The sequence below is a fragment of the Coregonus clupeaformis genome, chromosome 3 (genome assembly GCF_020615455.1).
Source record: "Coregonus clupeaformis isolate EN_2021a chromosome 3, ASM2061545v1, whole genome shotgun sequence".
NCBI classification, from domain to species: Eukaryota; Metazoa; Chordata; class Actinopteri; order Salmoniformes; family Salmonidae; genus Coregonus; species Coregonus clupeaformis.
The window spans coordinates 28,713,059-28,735,361 of NC_059194.1; the positions used below are offsets into that span (position 1 = coordinate 28,713,059).

Here is a 22,303-nt window from a genome sequence, read left to right on the forward strand (position 1 = left end):
TGGATATTTTTAGGAGGATGAGCGCTGGCGAGGCTTTGAAAAGTGCATTCTGGGGTTTGAGATGGCAAGTACGAGTCTCCATTTTGCTTGTCTGCGTACTGAGTGCAGTGAATGGACAAATTCGATATTCTATACCAGAGGAGATGAGAAAGGGCTTGTTTGTCGGAGATGTGGCGAAAGACCTGGGTTTGGACATAAAGAGGCTGGTTTCAGGCCGGGCGCGGTTAGTTATAGACGGTAATAACCAATATGTAGAGCTAAATCAGAACAAAGGACATCTGGTTGTTAAGGAAAGGATTGACAGGGAGAAATTGTGCGGACAGAAATCTCCGTGTAGCTTCAGTTTAGAAATTATTCTTGAAAGCCCACTTGAATTATATTCGATTATCATCAAAATTGAAGACATAAATGACAACGCCCCCGTGTTTTCAAAAAAAGACATTAATCTGGAAATTGGGGAGTCTTCGCCGATAGGGACTGTTTTCTTATTAGATGGTGCCGCTGACCCTGACGTGGGTATGAACTCACTGCAAAGCTACACAGTTAAACCAACCGATAATTTTGTGCTCAAGCAACATAGTCGAGCTGATGGAAGTAAATACGCAGAAATGGTGTTGCAGTCTGGACTTGACCGTGAAAAACAGAGCGAACACTCCCTGATATTAACTGCAGTCGATGGCGGGGACCCACAGAGGTCTGGAACCGTTAAGATACATATTACTGTTCTGGATGCAAATGACAATGCGCCTGTGTTCACAGAGTATTTGTACAAAGTCACTGTTGTAGAAAACGCGTTGGGAGGCACAGTTGTAGCCAAAGTAAGTGCCATCGATGCAGACCAAGGGTATAATGGAAATGTGACATATTCCTTTACGCATATGGAGGAGGGTACACCACCTTTGTTCCATATAGATCCCCATACTGGGGAAATAAAGCTCACTGGTGCCATAGATTACGAAACTGTTCAGAATTACGAAATAAACCTTCAAGCTAAAGATCCGTGGGGTCTGACAGGCGCAAGTAAACTAATAATTGAGATTCTAGACGTTAATGATAATAGTCCGATCATAACCATGACATCATTTTCTGGTAAAATCCCAGAGGATAGTATTCCTGGCACAGTTGTGGCATTGATAAGTGTCCAGGATGTAGATTCTGGTAAAAATGGACAGGTGCATTTAAGAATCGAAGAAAATCTCCCTTTTAAGATAAAGACCTCTCTCAGAAACTACTACACGTTGGTAACTGAGAAGAGCTTAGACCGGGAGAAAGTGTCTAGCTACAACATTACTCTCACTGCCACCGATGAAGGGTTGGCGCCGTTGTCAAGCATGAAAACTGTTGTTTTAGACATCAGTGATGTTAATGATAACGCACCAGGCTTTAGTCAAAATGTGTATAGTACCCACGTTGTGGAAAACAATTATCCCGGTGTTTCTGTGCTTGCGATCCAAGCGACGGATCCAGATAGGGGCCAAAACTCACGCATCTCTTATTATCTAATTGACACTGAGCTAAACGGAAACCCAGTCTCCACCTACTTTTCAATTAACTCTGAGAAAGGTGTCATTCACTCAGTGCGTTCACTTGACTATGAGCAGGTTAAGGAGTTCAAAATACACATCAAAGCGCAAGATGGAGGCTCCCCACCCCTTAGTAGTAATACTACTGTTCTCATTTACGTACAAGATCAGAACGACAACGCGCCTCAGGTTCTGTATCCAGTCCAGACTAGCAGCTCCCTGGTGGCTGAAATGGTGCCTCGTTCAGCAGATGTGGGCTATCTTGTCACTAAAGTGGTGGCTGTTGATGTGGACTCTGGACAGAATGCCTGGCTCTCGTATAAATTGCAGAAAGCGACAGATAGGGCGCTGTTTGAAGTGGGTTTACAGAATGGGGAAATAAGAACTATACGCCAAGTCAATGATAAAGATGATGTGAAACAAAGGCTCACTGTTGTAGTGGAGGACAACGGGCAGCCCTCTCGTTCAGCTACAGTCAATGTTAACGTGGCCGTGGCGGACAGTTTCCCTGAAGTGCTCTCGGAGTTCACTGACTTTACGCACGAGTACAATGACAACCTGACTTTTTACTTAGTCTTGGCTTTGGCTGTAGTCTCATTTCTGTTCATCACATGTTTAGTGGTTATTATATCAGTGAAAATATACAGATGGAGACAGTCTCGCATCCTCTATCATTCCAACCTCCCGGTTATTCCGTATTATCCACCGCGTTACGCAGACACTTTGGGGACAGGAACTCTACAGCACGTGTACAATTACGAGGTGTGCAGGACGACTGACTCCAGAAAGAGTGACTGTAATTCCGCCAGACCCTGTAGTCAGAACGTACTGATAATGGACCCAAGTTCTACAGGGACGATGCAGAGTGAAAAGAACATCCTGGATGAACCAGACTCTCCATTAGAGGTGAGTTTTTTTGCAGTTTACATACCATTTTCAGCTATATTCGTCTGGAGCCTCGAGGCTCATTTTCTCAGTATCTTTAACCTTTTATATGGTATTTTGGTAAATTAACGATTGTGTTTTTAGTCATGTAAAAATAGGTTTAGGTTAGCTTTTAATGGTTGCGGAATTTTTTGAAAATAATTTCCAACAGAGCACGACTGTATTTCCGAAAGAATTGCTGCTGTTTCAGCACCACTCTGTGTGGGCAGCGCCTCTTTTTGTCTTGATAGCGAACAAGTGGACTGCTCTGCTCACTCATACAGTGTATACCTTGCCTCTTTTCTGCTGTTGTCAATTGAGCAAGTGTTATTTTTGTGTGATGTAGGCCTACTTCATGCCTAGAAAGTGTTAAGCTAAATAGCATACCGTTTTTCAAGCGTCTAGGTAGTAATAATAATATGCCATTTAGCAGACGCTTTTATCCAAAGCAACATACAGTCATGCGTGCATAATTTTTTTTTGTGTATGGGTGGTCCCGGGGATCGAACCCACTACCCTGGCGTTACAAGCGCCGTGCTCTACCAGCTGAGCTACAGAGGACCAATACAGCATTGATGGTTAGATATTGAAACGAAAGCCGACGTACTTATTTGTTTTTTTCCAAGTTCTATTTTTCTTGTACAAGGTGCAAAATCAGTCAAATCAAAATAAATACTGGTCTTCCATTTTTACATTACAATCACCATTGTACTTTTTTTTTTTTTTTTTACCTTACAAACAAACAGAAAATGACCACGTAAATAGCATACCGTTTTTCAAGCGTCTAGGTAGTAATAATATAATAATAATAATATGCCATTTAGCAGACGCTTTTATCCAAAGCGACTTACAGTCATGCGTGCATACATTTTTTTTGTGTATGGGGTGGTCTCGGGGATCGAACCCACTACCTTGGCGTTACAAGCGCCGTGCTCTACCAGCTGAGCTACAGAGGACCAATACAGCATTGATGGTTAGATATTGAAACGAAAGCCGACCTACTTATTTGTTTTTTTCCAAGTTCTATTTTTCTTGTACAAGGTGCAAAATCAGTCAAATCAAAATAAATACTGGTCTTCCATTTTTACATTACAATCACCATTGTACTTTTTTTTTTTTTTTTTTTTACCTTACAAACAAACAGAAAAAGACCACGTATTTATGAGAAAAATGATATGTGGAGGTTGTTTTGTATATGTGGCTTGGAAACTAAAAGAAGTTGTTTAGCTCTGCCATTTTTGATCATTCGTCCTGTCGCTGTCCACCGCACTGGTGCTGGACCAACAGACCATTACTCCGGTGATGCTTATAGTGCATTTATAATATCCCTACATATTCTGAGATGATATGATTCATTTTATTCAATTCATTATTTTGTCTTTTTTCAGAAGCACTTTAGAACTACTGTAGTTTCCAATACTTTGTTTTGTTATCAAATCTTAGTTTCCCTCGGCTGTGCGTTAATGAATACCGATTGAAGTTTTGGTGCATGTGAAACGTGTGGATTTGTGTGTTTCTGCATTGCGTTTGCGGTGTTTGGACTCTTAGTGCCGCTGTTGATCAATGATACACTCGAGACGTTTATTCTCTCTCTGAGTGGCGCAGTGGGCCCGTCCTATATTCCGTCTCTCACTGACAGACACAGATAGACCTTCTGAAACGGACAGAGAGCTCTTGGCATAGACGTCCCATGCAATATTTTCATTCGTTTCTTTCGGAAATACAGTAGGTTTTTTTTCTCATTTTTGGATATACAGACCAGCTATATTGTATAATTAAAGGAGTAAATATATCAGTTATCTGTTTTTATTCGGTGGAATGGATGATTGGTGTTCGACAGGCGTCAGAGGCGGATGGCAAGTACTGTTTTTCATTCTTTGTCTGTGCGCCCTAGATTCCGTGACTGGGCAGGCACGGTATACCATACCCGAGGAGCAGGCAGAGGGGTCGATCGTTGGAAATATTGGTAGAGATTTAGGCTTGGACGTGAAGAGGCTAGTGTCGGGTAAAGCTCGCATTATAACAAAAGGAGCACGAGAGTATGTAGATCTCAACCGAGACAAAGGGCTCCTTGTTGTTAAAGAGCGAATCGACCGAGAGGAGCTATGCGGACAGACTACGCCTTGTAGCTTCACCTTTGAGCTTATTATAGAAAACCCCATTCAGTTATATCGGGTTACAGTCGAGGTTCGCGACATTAATGATAATATGCCGTATTTTCCAAAGGATGAAATCAATTTGGAAATCAGTGAATCTGTCGTGTCCGGTACGCGCTTTTCTCTGGAGTGCGCCGTCGACCCAGACGTTGGTGTTAACGGTATACAGAATTACTCTCTAAGACCGACAGATAACTTTAAATTACAGGTACATGGTCAACCCGACGGTGGTAAATACATTGAGATGATACTGCAGAGCCCTTTAGATAGGGAGAAGCAGGAGACTCTGTCTCTGGTGCTTATAGCTACCGACGGCGGCGACCCTAAGAGATCTGGCACTGTCAGCATCCATATTACAGTGCTGGATGCTAACGATAATGCACCAGTGTGTGGTCAACCAGCTTATAAAGCAGACGTTAAAGAGAGCTCTCCAAGGGGGACTTTGATAACCACCGTCAGTGCAAATGATGCAGATAAAGGATTGAATGGAGAGGTCACTTTCTCCATCGCTCATGTTGCTAAAGAGGCGAAGGAGCTGTTTGAGCTTAATGTGGACACAGGAGAGATTAAAGTGGTAGGAAAACTGGATTTTGAAAAGACAAGGAATTATCAATTAAATGTACAGGCGAGGGACAAAGGGGGATATACGGATACATGTAAAGTTTTCATTCAAATTATTGATGAAAACGATAATGTCCCCACAATACAGCTCATGTCATTTTCTAATTCGATTTCCGAGGATTCTCCCCCTGGTACCACTGTAGCTGTTTTTAATGTAGAGGACGCAGACTCGGATGGTAACGGTGTCGTTCTGTGCTCTATTAATGCAGATATTCCGTTCAAAATAGAGTCATCGTTAACTGATTATTATACAATAGTCACCGAAAGTCCTTTGGATAGAGAAACGGTGTCTGAGTACAACATCACTGTTACAGTTTCAGATGAAGGCTCTCCGCCTCTCTCTAGCAGTAAGAACATAACAGTTAAAGTATCAGATGTCAATGACAACCCACCCAAGTTTGTTCAACCTGAATATAGTAAATCTATTCAGGAAAACAACTCGCCAGGGTTTTCTATATTCGCAGTGAGGGCGAGTGATGCTGATTGGGGACAAAATGCTCGTGTCTCCTACTTTATTGATGATAAACAGGTTAACGGGATGGCTGTGTCCTCTATCGTCTCAGTAAACTCAGAAAATGGCGCCATCCATGCTGTTAGGTCATTCGATTACGAACAAATCAAGTCGTTTGAATTCAACGTCACTGCCCGAGATGGGGGGTCTCCACCTCTCAGTTCATTGGTGGCTGTTAGAATATTAGTCCAGGACCAGAACGACAACGCACCTCAGGTTCTGTACCCAGTCCAGACTAGCAACTCTCTGGTATCTGAAATGGTGCCTCGTTCAGCAGATGTGGGCTATCTTGTTACTAAAGTGGTGGCTGTTGATGTGGACTCTGGACAGAATGCCTGGCTCTCGTATAAACTGCAGAAAGCGACAGACAGGGCGCTGTTTGAAGTCGGCTTACAGAATGGGGAAATAAGAACTATACGCCAAGTCAATGATAAAGATGTAATGAAACAAAGGCTCACTGTTGTTGTGGAGGACAACGGGCAGCCCTCTCGTTCAGCTACAGTCAATGTTAACGTGGCAGTTGCGGACAGCTTCCCTGAAGTGCTCTCCGAGTTCACTGACTTTACGCACGAAAAGGAGTACAATGACAACCTTACTTTTTACTTAGTCTTGGCTTTGGCTGTAGTTTCCTTTCTGTTCATCACATGTTTAGTTGTTATTATATCAGTGAAAATATACAGATGGAGACAGTCTCGCATCCTCTATCATTCCGACCTCCCGGTTATTCCGTATTATCCACCGCGTTACGCAGACACTTTGGGGACAGGAACTCTACAGCACGTGTACAATTACGAGGTGTGCAGGACGACTGACTCCAGAAAGAGTGACTGTAAGTTTGCCAGACCCTGTAGTCAGAACGTACTGATAATGGACCCCAGTTCTACAGGGACGATGCAGCGGATGCAGAGTGAAAGGAACATATTGGATGAACCAGACTCTCCACTAGAGGTGAGTTAAATCAGTTTAAATTATATAGCAAATGGCATTGGAATACATCTCAATATGTCCAATATGTTGTAGTAAAACGTCAGTGAATGTTGACATGTCATAAAACGTCCTTTGGTAATGGGTGCCATGCTGGCGTTTTGCGCCTCCAGCTGTAGGAACATTTGAGAAGTGGTGTGTGCTATTTACATCATCTATCCCTTTGTGGTCTTTCTCCTCATGCAAACAACCTTTTTTTATTCATAATATTTGAAATTCGGTTTCTGGTTGATATCTTTGAGAGAATATGCATGCCTTTCTCAGGTCTTTATATTGAGTGACTACCAGCTGGCTATTCCTATATTGGACTCTGAGGGCCGCTGTTGGTCTTAAAAGCAAACTTTAGTCGATTTAAATACTGCTTTACTTCCTCTGTACCTCCCATATTCTCTCAATGTGTCAGTGATTGGAGGGACCATCACGAATGCCCTCTTGGATCTCCTTTTTGTCAGTATTCTGTTTTGTCGACGTCAGCTTTTACATTGATGGATTCTAAGAGCCTCAACATTGACGAGCAGTGTTTCATCGCATTTGGATACAGCTTGTGTGGTCTTATTGTATCATGTGGATTTCGATAATTTGGTTTGAGGCCACGGCTTCTGCCAGAAATGGGCGCTGTCTCAAACGGCAAGTACATGCCTTTGTTCTTGTTTGCCTTTTCCAGATGATTCTCGGGCAGATTCGTTACTCTATTCCAGAGGAGATGAGAAAGGGCTCGTTTGTTGGAAATGTGGCGGAGGATTTAGGAATGAATGCTAAACGAATGACATCGGGAGGTGCTCGCATTGTTACTGGCGATAGCAGCGAGTATATCAGGTTGGATGTAGACAAAGGGACCCTGGTCGTGGGAGAGAGGATAGACAGGGAGCAGCTTTGCGGCCAGACATCGCCCTGCAGCTTGAGCTTCGAGATGATTATGATGAATCCGATGCAGCTGCATAGTATTCTAGTAGAAATACTAGATGTTAACGATAATGCTCCCTTTTTTAACGAAAAGGAAATCAAATTAGAAATCTCTGAGTCTGCTCTGCCCGGGACAAAGATATTGCAGGAGAGTGCGACAGATCCCGACGTTGGTATCAACGCGCTTCAGGGCTACACATTGCACCCTACCGATAATTTCAACATTAAAATCCAGACTGGTCCCGACGGCAGTAAATATGTGGAGATGTATCTGTATGCGCCTTTAGACCGAGAGAAAAATGATAACCTGCCTCTGACATTGACTGCTGTGGATGGCGGGGACCCGCAGAGATCTGGGGCACTTAAAATACATATATCAGTACTTGATGCCAATGATAATGTCCCTGTTTTTACACAGCCTAATTTCAAAGCAACAGTAACAGAAAATGCACCTAAAGGAACTTTAGTGACAACCGTGCGCGCAACAGATAAAGACGAGGGCTCATATGGTCAAGTTACTTACTATTTTACGCGCATGTCTAATAACTTTGCTGAGCTTTTTGCATTGGATGACAATACAGGCGACATAACAGTCAATGGACCAATTGATTATGAAAAGAATAAACACTACGAGCTTGGCGTACAAGCCAAAGACCAAGGAGGACAAAGTGCTTCCACAAAAGTAATAATTGATGTTATTGATGTGAACGACAATGTCCCCTTGATTACACTGACGTCATTCTCTAGTCCAGTATCCGAGGATGCGATTAGTGGCACTACCGTGGCTATAATAAATGTCAAAGACATAGATTCTGATAAAAACGGAAAGGTAGATTGTACGATAAATAGTAATATCCCGTTTGCCATCCAGTCGTCTTTAAAGAGCTATTACACCCTTATCACAGATGGTGTTTTAGACAGAGAGCGCAATGTCGAATATAACATCACATTCACAGCGGTAGATGAGGGTACCCCACCCCTCTCGGCTAGTAAAATCATCACACTGAGAATCTCAGACGTTAATGACAATGCGCCCGTTTTTGAGCTGAGTTTATACTCTGCTAATGTGATGGAAAACAACTCTCCGGGGGTCTCAATGTTTTCTGTGAGGGCGCACGACTTAGATTGGGGTCAAAATGCACGCGTGTCCTACCTGCTCATAGAATCTAAATTAAATGGAAATCCAATGTCGTCTTACATCTCTGTTAATGCAGAGACAGGTGTCATCCAGGCGATGCGCTCCTTCGATTATGAGCAAACTAAATCATTTGAGATGTATATCAAAGCTCAAGATGGAGGCTCCCCGCCTCTCAGCAGCAATGCCACAGTGAAAATTAGCATTCATGATCAGAACGACAACGCGCCTCAGGTTCTGTACCCTGTCCAGACTAGCAGCTCTCTGGTGGCTGAAATGGTGCCTCGTTCAGCAGATGTGGGCTATCTTGTAACTAAAGTGGTGGCTGTTGATGTGGACTCTGGACAGAATGCCTGGCTCTCGTTTAAACTACAGAAAGCGACAGACAGGGCGCTGTTTGAAGTTGGTTTACAGAATGGCGAAATAAGAACTATACGCCAAGTCAATGATAAAGATGCTGTGAAACAAAGGCTCACTGTTGTAGTTGAGGACAACGGGCAGCCCTCTCGTTCAGCTACAGTCAATGTTAACGTGGCGGTGGCGGACAGTTTCCCTGAAGTGTTCTCGGAGTTCACTGACTTTACGCACGAGTACAATGACAACCTGACTTTTTACTTAGTCTTGGCTTTGGCTGTAGTCTCATTTCTGTTCATCACATGTTTAGTGGTTATTATATCAGTGAAAATATACAGATGGAGACAGTCTCGCATCCTCTATCATTCCAACCTCCCGGTTATTCCGTATTATCCACCACGTTACGCAGACACTTTGGGGACAGGAACTCTACAGCACGTGTACAATTACGAGGTGTGCAGGACGACTGACTCCAGAAAGAGTGACTGTAAGTTCGCCAGACCCTGTAGTCAGAACGTACTGATAATGGACCCCAGTTCTACAGGGACGATGCAGCGGATTCATAGTGAAAAGAACATCCTGGATGAACCAGACTCCCCGCTAGAGGTGAGTTTATTGGAATTTAAATAAAGTAGCTCATTTTGTTTGAGTACATCTTTACAATATGCCTTTTTTTTTACATTTTGAAATATTTCCCCCGGGGTTCTTACTCTTTTTATCGATGGCTCTCGCTTCGCAATTTTATAGGGGTAAAGCAAGGGTTATGTATTTTTTCTTTTTTGTAACCTATAAAAAGGTTTAGGTTCCTGTTGTGTGTGTGCTGAGTTGTATGTCTGCTAAGTTTTTATAAATGTAACCTATTTCGAACAGAGCATAAGTGCTTGTGAGATATTGATAATTATGTAGCGCTGTAATGCCGTTTCAGCACCACCCTGTATGGACAACGACACGTCTTTATAGCAGGGCTGCTTCGCTCTCTCACACGGTATTATCCCTGGTTCTTACCTCTGTCTATAATGTCGCTTTAGATGTTAGCATTTACCAAGCATATTACTGTCAACATACATAGTGTGGAGTCATGGTTTGGACGGCTGTTCCATTGACTTGTTTTTACTCACGATCCAATCTGGTTAATGGCATAGTATAATTTGTATGTAGTTTATAAAATGGCCGTTTATTTCCTTTGTTGGTCATAGCTTTGTAGTGATGAACCTTGCATTTATTTAAATTGAAAAAGTGAAGTGTTTAGCTAGTGATTTGTATATAGATACTTTTGGAAAGAAAATAATGCTGTCCAGTGTTTAATCATTTCTGAAAAGTTTTAAATGTTCAAGTGTCTTATGATGTTCATGTTTTGGACTCTGAGGGCCGCTGTTGATCAGTGAAATAATTTCTGTCCAGTGTTGTCAGTCAGTGGAGTCTACTCCCCTATAACTGTGCTCTAGCAGAGGAGAGGGAGAAACTGCGCTTCATACGAGGCGGGGCGGGACAGAGAGAGACACACTCGTTTTGATCCATAGATAAGAAAAGGACAGTGAAAACAGTCTGGATTGAAACGAAACATCGAATAGTATTTGCTCACCATTTTTGAGGATACGATATAAGAAATATTCGGGTGGATGTTATTCTTTGTTGGCTATGGAATTTAAAGGATTCCTTCAACCTAAAAGATGGCGTTTGTGTGGACTGCAGTGGCAAGTACTCATTTTTCTCCTGTATCTAAGTCATGTTGTCAGTGGCCAAATCCGGTATTCCATTCCGGAGGAGATGAAGAAAGGCTCTCTTATCGGTAACGTAGCTCAAGACCTGGGATTAGATTTGAAACGGATCCGGGTGGGCCGGGCCCGTATCGTGACCGGAGAAAGCATTCAGTACACAGAACTGAAGACAGACAAAGGGATTCTAGTCGTGAGTGAGAGAATAGACCGAGAGCATCTTTGTGGTGATGTCACACCGTGTAGCTTTAGTTTCGAAATGATTCTAGAAAATCCAATGGAGCTACATCGTGTGACAGTAGAAATTATAGATGTAAATGATCATGCCCCTGCTTTTCCAAATAAAGGCATACATTTTGAAATCAGCGAATCGGCTACCATTGGATCACGATTTCTATTAGAAAGTGCAGAGGACGCTGATGTAGGCCTCAACGCCCTACAAAATTACATTTTGACTCCGAACGATAATTTCATTCTAAAGCAACATGCGAATCCTGACGGTAGTAAATATGCTGAAATGATTCTTCAGAGACCGTTAGATAGAGAGGAGCATCCTCGTCTCTCTTTAAAGCTAATCGCTGTAGACGGTGGAAATCCGCAGAGATCTGGCTCAGTAAATATAGAGATCGCTGTCCTAGATGTCAATGACAATGCGCCTGTGTTTAACCAGTCAGTGTACAGGGCTACTGTGATGGAAAATGCACCAAAAGGAACCTATATTACAACCGTTAATGCAAGTGATGCAGACAGTGGATCGAATGGACATATAACGTATAGCTTTTCAAAATTGAAGGGGAGCATAGCGGATATATTTGTCATAGATAAGGACACAGGAATCATATCAGTTTTGGGGCATATCGATTTTGAAAAAGATAAGAAATATGAAATTAGAGTAGAAGCTAAAGACCTGGGAGGTTTAACAGACTCTAGTAAAGTTGTAATTGAAGTTATTGATGTTAATGACAACTCACCAGTTATAAACGTCATGTCTTTCTCCAGCCCTGTGTCTGAAGATGCTCCTCCCGGCACCACTATTGCTATTATAAATGTTAAAGATGCTGATTCTGAGAGAAACGGACAGATTACATGCTCTATAGATACTAACCTTCCATTTAAGATCAAATCCTCATTGACTAATTACTACAATTTGATAACAGATTCGATTTTTGACCGAGAAGCGGTGCCCGAATACAACTTAACAATTACAGCGACAGATTCTGGTTGGCCTCCTCTCTCTAGCGCCAGGACTTTATACCTTAGAATCTCTGATGTAAATGACAATGCCCCATTGTTCGATAAAGGTACCTACTCTGCTTACGTGACAGAGAACAACTCTCCTGGAATGTCCATATTTACTGTCAGCGCGCGGGACTCTGATTGGAATCAGAACGCGAGAATATCGTACCTCTTGGAGGACACGCAGATCAGTGGAAGTCCAATCTCTACATACATATCCATTAACTCCGAAAGTGGAGTTTTACATGCGGTGCGCTCCTTTGATTATGAGCAAATCAAACATCTTAAACTCGTGGTTAAGGCGCAAGATGGAGGCTCTCCTCCACTCAGTACCAATGTTAGTGTCACCATCTTCATCCAAGATCAGAATGACAACGGGCCTCAGGTTCTGTACCCAGTCCAGACTAGCAGCTCCCTGGTTGCGGAAATGGTGCCTCGTTCAGCCGATGTGGGCTATCTTGTCACTAAAGTGGTGGCTGTTGATGAAGACTCTGGACAGAATGCGTGGCTCTCGTACAAACTACAGAAAGTGACAGACAGGGCTCTATTTGAAGTGGGTTTACAGAATGGGGAAATAAGAACTATACGCCAAGTCACTGATAAAGATGCTGTGAAACAAAGGCTCACTGTTGTAGTTGAGGACAACGGGCAGCCCTCTCGTTCAGCTACAGTCAATGTTAACGTGGCGGTAACGGACAGCTTCCCTGAAGTGCTCTCGGAGTTCACTGACTTTACGCACGACAAGGAGTACAATGACAACCTGACTTTTTACTTAGTCTTGGCTCTGGCTGTAGTCTCATTTCTGTTCATCACATGTTTAGTGGTTATTATATCAGTGAAAATATACAGATGGAGACAGTCTCGCATCCTCTATCATTCCAACCTCCCGGTTATTCCATATTATCCACCGCGTTACGCAGACACTTTGGGGACAGGAACTCTACAGCACGTGTACAATTACGAGGTGTGCAGGACAACTGACTCCAGAAAGAGTGACTGTAAGTTCGCCAGACCCTGTAGTCAGAACGTACTGATAATGGACCCCAGTTCTACAGGGACGATGCAGCGGCTGCAAAGTGAAAAGAACATCCTGGATGAACCTGACTCCCCACTAGAGGTGAGTTTATTTCCGTTTAAATAATGATGTAAGCTTTGTTTGAGTAGCTACATCTTTACAATATGCCTTTTTAAATGATTAACTATTTCCCCCGGGTTTTTTACTATTTTTATTGGTATCTCATAGGTTGGGTTGCTCTCTCTTTGTAATTTTATTGCGGTAAATCAAGGATTATGTTTGTTTTTTTGTTACCTATTAAACGGTTTAGGTTCGTGTTGTATGTCTGCTGAGTTGTATGTCTGCTAAGCTTGTAGAAATGTATTTCGAACTGAGCATAAGTGCTTGTGATATATTGGTAATTCTGTAGGGCTGTAATACCGTTTCAGCACCACCCTTTGTGGACAGCGATACTTCTGTCTTCATAGCAGCAGAGGGCGGCTTCTCTCTCTCTCACTGTGTATTATCCCTGGTTCTTACCTATGTCTATAATGTCGCTATACTTTTTAGCATTGACCAATGATATTACTGTCAACATACATAGGTATTGGTTTGTAGTGTTGAGTCATGGTTTGGACGGCTGTTCCATTGACTTCTTTTTTACCACGGTCCAATATTAAGTTGATGGGATGGTGGCATTTTTTAGAAGGCGTTAAAATTGTAGTTTTTTTCCTTTGTTGGTCATAGCATTGTAGTGTTGAACCTTGCATGTATTTAGATTGCATAAAGTGAAGTGAAATTGAAGTGTTTAGCTAGTGATTCGTATATAGATCATTTTGGAAATAAAATAATGCTGTCCAGTGTTTAATCAATTCTGAACGGTTTTATATGTTCAAGTGTATTATGATATTCATGTTTTGGACTCTGAGGGCCGCTGTTGATCAGTAAAAGAATTGCTGTCCATTGTTGTTAATAAGTGGAGTCCCCTCCACAATCACTGCGCTCTACCAGAGGAGAGGGAGAGACTATCTGCACTTCATACGAAGCGGGGCGCGACCGAGAACGAAACACTCGTTTTGATTCATAGATTTTAAAAAGGGCAGTGAATATAGTCTGGATTGAAACAAAACATCGAATAGTATTTGGTCACCATTTTTGAGAATACCCTATAAGAAATTTACTTGTGGATTGTATTATTTGTTTGCTATGGAATTTATAGGACTTCTTCAACCTAAAAGATGGCGTTTGTGTGGACTGCGGTGGCAAGTACTTATTTTACTCCTTTATCTCAATCATATTGTCAGAGGCCAAATCCGGTATTCCATTCCAGAGGAGATGAAGAAAGGCTCTCTTATCGGTAATGTTGCTCAAGACCTGGGGTTGGATTTGAAACGGCTCCGAGCTGGCCGGGCCCGTATCGTGACCGGAGAAAGCATTCAGTACACAGAGCTGAAGACAGACAAAGGGATTCTAGTCGTGAGTGAGAGAATAGACCGAGAGCAGCTTTGTGGCGACGTCACACCGTGTAGCTTCAGCTTCGAAATGATTTTAGAAAACCCTATTGAACTGCATCGCGTTGTTGTGGAAATTCTTGATGTGAATGATCATGCCCCCACCTTCCAAAATAGTGACTTAAAATTGGAAATAAGTGAGTCAGCCACAATAGGTGCGCGCTTTATATTAGAGAACGCAGAAGACCCCGATGTAGGCGTAAATGATTTACAGAAATATGTATTAACACCAAATGACAATTTTGTTTTAAAACAACTTGCCAATCCAGATGGTAGTAAGTACGCTGAGATGATTCTTCAGAAACCGTTAGACAGAGAGGAGCATCCTCGTCTCTCTTTAAAGCTAATCGCTGTAGACGGTGGAAATCCGCAGAGATCTGGCACAGTAAATATAGAGATCACTGTCTTAGATGTGAATGACAATGCGCCTGTGTTTAACCAGTCAGTGTACAGGGCTACTGTGATGGAAAATGCACCAAAGGGAACCTATATTACAACCGTGAATGCAAGTGATGCAGACAGTGGATCGAATGGACATATAACGTATAGCTTTTCAAAATTGAAGGGGAGCATAGCGGATATATTTGTCATAGATAAGGACACAGGAATCATATCAGTTTTGGGGCATATCGATTTTGAAAAAGATAAGAAATATGAAATTAGAGTAGAAGCTAAAGACCAGGGCGGATTCACAGACACCAGCCAAATTGTAATAGATGTTATTGATGTCAATGACAACGCACCAGTTATAAACGTCATGTCTTTCTCCAGCCCTGTGTCTGAAGGTGCTCCTCCTGGAACTACGATAGCCGTTATACATGTAAAAGACGGGGATTCCGAGAGGAACGGACAGATTACATGCACTATAAATACTAATCTCCCGTTCAAGATAAAATCGTCGATAACAAGTTATTACAATTTGATCTCTGATAAAGGTTTTGACCGAGAAACGACACCAGAATACAACATAACTATAACAGCGACAGATTCTGGTTCGCCTCCTCTCTCAAGTGCCAGGCAATTACACCTTAGAATCTCTGACGTAAATGACAATGCTCCATTGTTTCATCAGAGCTCATACTCCGTTTACGTGACAGAGAATAACTCTCCTGGAATGTCCATATTTACTGTCAGCGCGCGGGACTCTGACTGGAATCAAAACGCCAGAATCTCGTACCTCTTGGAGGACACGCAGATCAGTGGAACTCCAGTCTCTACTTATATATCCATTAATTCAGAAACTGGAGTTTTACATGCGGTGCGCTCCTTTGATTATGAGCAAATAAAACAGCTTAAACTCGTGGTTAAGGCGCAAGATGGAGGCTCTCCTCCACTCAGTAGCAATGTGAGTGTCAACATATTAATTCAAGACCATAATGACAACGCGCCTCAGGTTCTTTACCCAGTCCAGACTAGCAGCTCTCTGATGGCTGAAATGGTGCCTCGTTCAGCAGATGTAGGCTATCTTGTGACTAAAGTGGTGGCTGTTGATGTGGACTCTGGACAGAATGCCTGGCTCTCGTACAAACTACAGAAAGCCACGGATAGTGCGCTGTTTGAAGTTGGTTTACAGAATGGGGAAATAAGAACTATACGCCAAGTCAATGATAAAGATGCTGTGAAACAAAGGCTCACTGTTGTAGTGGAAGACAACGGGCAGCCCTCTCGTTCAGCTACAGTCAATGTTAACGTGGCGGTGGCGGACAGCTTCCCTGAAGTGCTCTCGGAGTTCACTGACTTTACGCACGACAAGGAATACAATGACAACATTACTTTTTATTTAGTCTTGGCTTTGGCTGTAGTCTCATTTCTGTTCATCACATGTTTAGTGGTTATTATATCAGTGAAAATATACAGATGGAGACAGTCTCGCATCCTCTATCATTCCAATCTCCCGGTTATTCCGTATTATCCACCGCGTTACGCAGACACTTTGGGGACAGGAACTTTACAGCGCGTTTACAATTACGAGGTGTGCAGGACGACTGACTCCAGAAAGAGTGACTGTAAGTTCGCCAGACCTTGTAGTCAGAACGTACTGATAATGGACCCCAGTTCTTCAGGGACGATGCAGCGGCTGCAGAGTGAAAAGAACATCCTGGATGAACCAGACTCCCCACTAGAGGTGAGTTTATTGGAGTTTAAACAAAGTAGCTTTTTGTGGGGGAGTACATCCCTACGATATCATTTATTTTATATTTGCAGCAATTTTCATCTGGTGTCTGAATCTCTTTGTCTGTATCTCAGAGGTTGGGTTGCTCTCTCTTCGCAATATTGCAGCGTTAGTTCAAGGATAATGTATTGTTGTTACCTATGAAAAGGTTTAGGCTCGTGTTGTATGTCTGCTGAGTTGTATGTCTGCTGAGCTTGTAGAAATGTATTTCGAACTGAGCATAAGTGCTTGTGATATATTGGTAATTATGTAGCGCTGTAATGCCATTTCATTACCATCCCTGTGTGGACAGCGACCCTTCAGTCTTTATACCAGCAGAGGGCTGCTTCGCTGTCTATTGAACAAATGTCGCTATAGATTTTAGCATTTACGAATCATATTACTTTCAACATAGGCCCAGTTTTGGGTTGTAGTGTTCCGTCGTGGTTAGGACGGTTGTGGAATACTATTTTTCGCACGATCCAATCTGAAGTTGATGTGATGGTGGACATTTTTAGTAGGCTATAAAATTGTAGTTGTATTTATTTATTTTTGGGTCATATAATTGTAGAGATGAAACTTGCATTTATTTAGATATCAGAAAGTGAAATGTTAAGTCAATATGATTTATATACATTTTTTTGGAAATAAAATAATACTGTGCAGCGTTTAATCATTTCTGAACGGTTTTACATGTTCAAGTATCATGCAGTGTTCATGTTTTGGACTCTAAGGGCCGCTGTTGATCAGTGAAATAATTGTTTTCCAATGTTGTCAGAGAGTGCAATCCCCTCCCCTATCACTGCGCTCTACCAGAAGAGAGGGAATGACTCTCTGCGCTTCATACGAGCCAGGGCGCGACACAGACACACTCGCTCTGATCAATATATAACAACAATTAAGTGAAAATAGGCTGAGTTAAAGCGAAACATTTACTTATTTCCTCACCGTTTCTTTGGATCCAGTATAAGGAATATTCTTGTTGGGTTTAATCTTTCTTGGCTATGGCATTTGAAGGATTCCTTCAACCTAAATGCCTAAAATGGCGTTTGTGTGGATTGCGGTGGCAAGTATTGATTTTTCTTCTGTATTTCAGTCATATTGTCAGTGGCCAAATCCGGTATTCCATTCCGGAGGAGATGAAGACAGGCTCTCTTATTGGTAACGTAGCTCAAGACTTGGGATTGGGTTTGAAAAGGCTACGAGCGGGCCGGGCCCGTATCGTGACCGGAGAAAGCAATCAGTACACAGAGCTGAAGATGGACAAAGGGATTCTAGTCGTGAGTGAGAGAATAGACCGAGAGCAGCTTTGTGGCGACGTCACACCGTGTAGCTTCAGCTTCGAAATTATTCTAGAAAATCCCATTGAGCTGCATCGTATTACAGTGGAAATTCTAGATGAAAATGATCATGCTCCTGCTTTTCCCATTAAAGACCTACAATTTGAAATTAGCGAATCAGCTAGTGTCGGTGCGAGATTTCTACTAGAGAGTGCAGTGGATCCCGATGTAACACTTAACGCCCTACAAAATTATATTTTAACTCCCAACGATAATTTTGTTCTAAAGCAACATACGAATCCGGACGGTAGTAAATATGCAGAGATGGTCCTCCAGAAGTCGTTAGACAGAGAGAAGCATCCTCATCTTTCTTTAAAGCTAATTGCTGTAGACGGTGGAAATCCTCAGAGATCTGGCACTGTAAATATTGAGATCACTGTCCTAGATGCCAATGACAATGCTCCTGTGTTTAACCAGCCAGTGTACAGGGCTACTGTGATGGAAAACGCTCCAAAAGGCACTTATATTACAACCGTGAATGCCAGCGATGCAGACAGTGGATCGAATGGATATATTTCTTACTATTTTTCGAAGTTGAAAGGGAATATAGTTGATATATTTACCATTGATATGGTGACTGGTTCTATTTCTGTTTCAGGCCAGATAGATTATGAGAAAGATAAGAAATACGAAGTTAGAGTAGAGGCTAAAGACCAGGGTGGATTAACAGACTCCAGTAAAGTTGTAATTGAAGTTCTTGACATAAATGACAACGCACCACTTATAAACGTCATGTCTTTCTCCAGCCCTGTGTCTGAAGATGCTCCTCCTGGAACCACGATAGCCGTTATAAATGTAAAAGACGCTGATTCAGACAGAAACGGACAGATTACATGCTCTATAGATACTAACCTGCCGTTCAAGATCAAATCGTCTTTAAGTAGTTATTATACTTTGATCTCAGATATAGGTTTTGACAGAGAAACGACACCAGAATACAACATAACCATAACAGCGACCGATTCTGGTTCGCCTCCTCTCTCTAGCGCCAGAACATTACACCTTAGAATCTCTGACGTAAATGACAATGCCCCATTTTTCGATAAAGGTACCTACTCTGCTTATATCACAGAGAATAACTCTCCTGGAATTTCCATATTTACGATCAGCGCACGGGATTCTGACTGGAATCAAAATGCTAGAATCTCGTACCTCTTGGCGGACACGCAGACCAGTGGCACTCCAGTCTCTACTTACATATCCATTAACTCTGAAACTGGAGTTTTACATGCGGTGCGCTCCTTTGATTATGAACAAATCAAACAGCTCACACTAGTGGTTAAGGCGCAAGATGGTGGCTCTCCCCCACTCTGTAACAACGTGAGTGTCAACCTCTTCATCCAAGACCAGAACGACAACCCTCCTCAGGTTCTGTACCCAGTCCAGACTAGCAGCTCTCTGGTGGCTGAAATGGTGCCTCGTTCAGCAGATGTGGGCTATCTTGTCACTAAAGTGGTGGCTGTTGATGTGGACTCTGGACAAAATGCCTGGCTTTCGTATAAACTGCTGAAAGCGACAGATAGGGCGCTGTTTGAAGTGGGCTTACAGAATGGTGAAATAAGAACCATACGCCAAGTCACTGATAAAGATGCTGTGAAACAAAGGCTCACTGTTGTAGTGGAGGACAACGGGCAGCCCTCTCGTTCAGCTACAGTCAATGTTAACGTGGCGGTGGCGGACAGCTTCCCTGAAGTGCTCTCGGAGTTCACTGACTTTACGCACGACAAGGAGTACAATGACAACCTTACTTTTTACTTAGTTTTGGCTCTGGCTGTAGTCTCATTTCTGTTCATCACATGTTTAGTGGTTATTTTATCAGTGAAAATATACAGATGGAGACAGTCTCGCATCCACTATCATTCCAATCTACCGGTTATTCCGTATTATCCACCGCGTTACGCAGACACTTTGGGGACAGGAACTCTACAGCACGTGTACAATTACGAGGTGTGCAGGACGACTGACTCCAGAAAGAGTGACAGTAAGTTCGCCAGACCCTGTAGTCAGAACGTACTGATAATGGACCCCAGTTCTACAGGGACGATGCAGCGGATTCAGAGTGAAAAGAACATCCTGGATGAGCCAGACTCCCCACTAGAGGTGAGTCTATTGGAGTTTAAATAATGTAGCTCATTTTGTTGGAGTACATCTTAACAATATGCCCATTTTACATTACATTTACATTTTCAACTATTCTCCTCTGGTGCCTGAATCTTTTTTTCGGTATCTCAGAGGTTGGGTTGCTCTCTCTTTGCAATATTATAGCGGTAAATCAAGGATTGTGTATAGTTTTTTTGTTACCTATGAATAGGTTTAGGTATGTGTTGTATGTGTGCAGAGTTGTATGTCTGCTGAGCTTGTATAAATGTTTTTCGAACAGAGCATATTTGCTTGTGATATAGATCTATTTGTAACTCTGTAGTTGTTTAATGTCGTTTCAGCACCACCCTTTGTGGACAGCGACTTTTTATAGCGGCTGCCTCGCTCTCTCATGCAGTATACCCTCCCTTGTTCTTATACAGTGAGGGAAAAAGTATTTGATCCCCTGCTGATTTTGTACGTTTGCCCACTGACAAAGAAATGATCAGTCTATCGTTTTAATAGTAGGTTTATTTGAACAGTGAGAGACAGAATAACAACAAAAATATCCAGAAAAACGCATGTCAAAAATGTTTTCAATTGATTTGCATTTTAATGAGGGAAATACATATTTGACCCCCTCTCAATCAGAAAGATTTCTGGCTCCCAGGAGTCTTTTATAGAGGTAACGAGCTGAGATTAGGAGCACACTCTTAAAGGGAGTGCTCCTAATCTCAGTTTGTTACCTGTATAAAAGACACCTGTCCACAGAAGCAATCAATCAATCAGATTCCAAACTCTCCACCATGGCCAAGACCAAATAGCTCTCCAAGGATGTCAGGGACAAGATTGTAGGCCTACACAAGGCTGGAATGGGCTACAAGACCATCACCAAGCAGCTTGGTGAGAAGGTGATTACAGTTGGTGCGATTATTCGCAAATGGAAGAAACACAAAATAACTGTCAATCTCCCTTGGCTTGGGGCTCCATGCAAGATCTCACCTCGTGTAGTTGCAATGATCATGAGAACGGTGAGGAATCAGCCCAGAACTACACGGGAGGATCTTGTCAATGATCTCAAGGCAGCTGGGACCATAGCCACCAAGAAAACGATTGGTAACACACTACGCCGTGAAGGACTGAAATCCTGCAGCGCCCGCAAGGTCCCCCTGCTCAAGAAAGCACATATACAGGCCCGTCTGAAGTTTGCCAATGAACATCTGAATGATTCAGAGGAGAACTGGGTGAAAGTGTTGTGGTCAGATGAGACCTAAATCGAGCTCTTTGCCATCAACTCAACTCGCCGTGTTTGGAGGAGGAGGAATGCTGCCTATGACCCCAAGAACACCATCCCCACCGTCAAACATGGAGGTGGAAACATTATGCTTTGGGGGTGTTTTTCTGCTAAGGGAACAGGACAACTTCACCGCATCAAAGGGACAATGGACGGGGCCATGTACTGTCAAATCTTGGGTGAGAACCTCCTTCCCTCAGCCAGGGCATTGAAAATGGATCGTGAATGGGTATTCCAGCATGACAATGACCCAAAACACACGGCCAAGGCAACAAAGGAGTGGCTCAAGAAGAAGCACATGAAGGTCCTGGAGTGGCCTAGCCAGTCTCCAGACCTTAATCCCATAGAAAATATGTGGAGGGAGCTGAAGGTTCGAGTTGCCAGTCATGTTTTGCAGAGGGGTCAAATACTTATTTCCCTCATTAAAATGCAAATCAATTTATAACATTTTTGACATGCGTTTTTCTGGATTTTTCTGTTGTTATTCTGTCTCTCACTGTTCAAATAAACCTACCATTAAAATTATAGACTGATCATGTCTTTGTCAGTGGGCAAACATACAAAATCAGCAGGGGATCAAATACTTTTTTCCCTCACTGTACCTCTGTCTATTGAAAAAAATGTCGCTATAGATTTTAGCCTTTACGAAGCATAATATTTTCAACCTACATCAATGTTGGTTTGTAGTGTTCAGTCGTGGTTTGGACGGTTGTGGAATACTCTTTTACGCATGATCCAATATGAGGTTGATGGGATTTAGGCTATAAAAAAGTAATTTGCTTCATTTGTTGGTCATAGCATTGTAGAGATGAAACCTGAATTTATTTAGATTGCAGAAAGTGGTGTTAAGACAATATGATGTTGATTATTT

General features: G+C 42.5%; 2 protein-coding genes across 8 annotated transcripts in view; both read left to right on the forward strand.

The window, feature by feature from the left end:
* The window catches only part of LOC121543844 (protocadherin gamma-C5), a 183,473-nt gene that overhangs the window by 42,763 nt on the left and 118,407 nt on the right, over positions 1 to 22,303 (forward strand). The window contains exon 1 of one of the 7 annotated variants that reach the window (XM_041854065.2): positions 4,093 to 6,683. The exons of 3 other annotated variants lie outside the window; for them this stretch is intronic. In XM_041854065.2, coding sequence (XP_041709999.1) covers positions 4,266 to 6,683 — 2,418 coding nt within the window. In that variant the 5' untranslated portion in view covers positions 4,093 to 4,265. Of the gene's footprint in view, positions 1 to 4,092; positions 6,684 to 7,126; positions 9,718 to 10,578; positions 13,180 to 17,571; positions 20,160 to 22,303 lie in introns of those variants that run through there. 3 more of the 7 variants (XM_045208003.1, XM_045208005.1, XM_041854060.1) reach the window with 3 other exon arrangements.
* LOC121537878 (protocadherin gamma-A11-like) lies at positions 14,085 to 16,853 on the forward strand. Its single transcript, XM_041845512.2, has 2 exons — positions 14,085 to 16,692; positions 16,815 to 16,853. The coding sequence occupies exons 1-2, from the start codon at positions 14,263 to 14,265 to the stop codon at positions 16,851 to 16,853; spliced, it is 2,469 nt and encodes an 822-aa protein (XP_041701446.2). The 5' UTR covers positions 14,085 to 14,262.